The 1,237-nt window shown below is 50.5% G+C and overlaps 1 protein-coding gene across 1 annotated transcript in view; it reads left to right on the forward strand.

Annotated features, from left to right (window-relative positions):
• Nucleotides 1–376: 376 nt before the first annotated feature.
• LOC135566596 (MAP7 domain-containing protein 1-like) overlaps nucleotides 377–1,237 on the forward strand; it is a 3,996-nt gene continuing 3,135 nt past the window's right edge. The window contains exons 1-2 of the mRNA XM_065014275.1: nucleotides 377–628; nucleotides 841–1,147. Of these exons, the coding sequence (XP_064870347.1) occupies nucleotides 472–628; nucleotides 841–1,147 (464 nt within the window). The 5' untranslated portion in view covers nucleotides 377–471. The remainder of the gene's footprint in view (nucleotides 629–840; nucleotides 1,148–1,237) is intronic.

Here is a 1,237-nt window from a genome sequence, read left to right on the forward strand (position 1 = left end):
GCGTCATATATAAAAATGTTGGGCAGACCACGCTCTTGCCCAATATTTTGGCTAAGCAATGACTATGCCCCATAGGATGACACACAATGCCTCCATCCACAGGTCACGAGTGGTCATTGAATGGTTTGATGAGCATGAAAACTATGTATGCCATGTCTGTCTCAGTCACCAGATCTCACATATGGATGATTCTGGAGCAGCACCTGAGACAGTGATTTCCACCACCAGCAACAAAACACCAAATAATGACATTTCTTGTGGAAGAATTGTGTCGCATCCCGCCAATAAAGTTCCAGACACTAAGAATCTTCTCCCTCTTCCTTCCTCCCTGCCTCCTCCCTCCCTTCTCCTTCCCTCTCTTCCCCACTTATCTCTTTTCATCTGTTATCCTGCAGCAGTACCCCAAAACCCCAAAACCGACCTCCATCACCTGTGGCCCCCAAAAGCAAACTGTTGTCCCCCTGCCCTCCAATGGCTCCCAAGACCCCCTCCACGGGCAAGAAGATCCCCACAGGCACCAAGACCCGCCCCAAAAGAGCCCAGACCCCTGTCAGGGTACAGCTTCAGCCGGTCTCTGTGGAAACTAACAACAAGCCCCATCAGCCAGACACTCCTAAGGAGACAAAGAGTAAGTTTGTTCGCCATGGTTACCGTATCCAAGCTCCAGGATGTTTCTTTTCAGCTGTTACTTCTTGTCTTCTCTGCCTTGAGAAAACACACATTGTATCAACTCTATGATGTTTGCCTCATATGGTCCTTGAAGTGTATTCCGTGGTTATGGTCCATCGTGTGGCTTCAGATGTGAAACAGAGGCCTCTCCTGTCTCTCTTGCTCTTACAGGCTCCAGTAATGTTCCTGCTATAATGGTGTCTTCGGCGCCGGCGACACAAACATCTCTTAGTGCACCAGTCACAGTGGCCGCCTCTACCCAATCCTCAAACCTACAGCTGACTGCCTCTGCTGCCTCAACTCCCACAACTGCCTCCTCTGCTGCCTCATCTACTGCTGCCACTCTGGCTTCCAGGCCCTCAGCCGGCACCAACGACCCAGAGGAAGCAGCTCGAGTGCTGGCTGAGAAACGCAGACAGGCCCGGGAGCAACGGGAGAGAGAGGAGCAGGAGCGCCTGGAGCAAGAGAAGAGGAAACGGTCAGTCAGACTCTGGCTGGAATTGATGAGACATGTCATTGAGTTAGGTTATTATAGTACTGTAGTATTATTGAATGTTTTTGATTGGAG

The sequence above is a fragment of the Oncorhynchus nerka genome, unplaced genomic scaffold, assembly GCF_034236695.1.
Source record: "Oncorhynchus nerka isolate Pitt River unplaced genomic scaffold, Oner_Uvic_2.0 unplaced_scaffold_4137, whole genome shotgun sequence".
NCBI classification, from domain to species: domain Eukaryota; kingdom Metazoa; phylum Chordata; class Actinopteri; order Salmoniformes; family Salmonidae; genus Oncorhynchus; species Oncorhynchus nerka.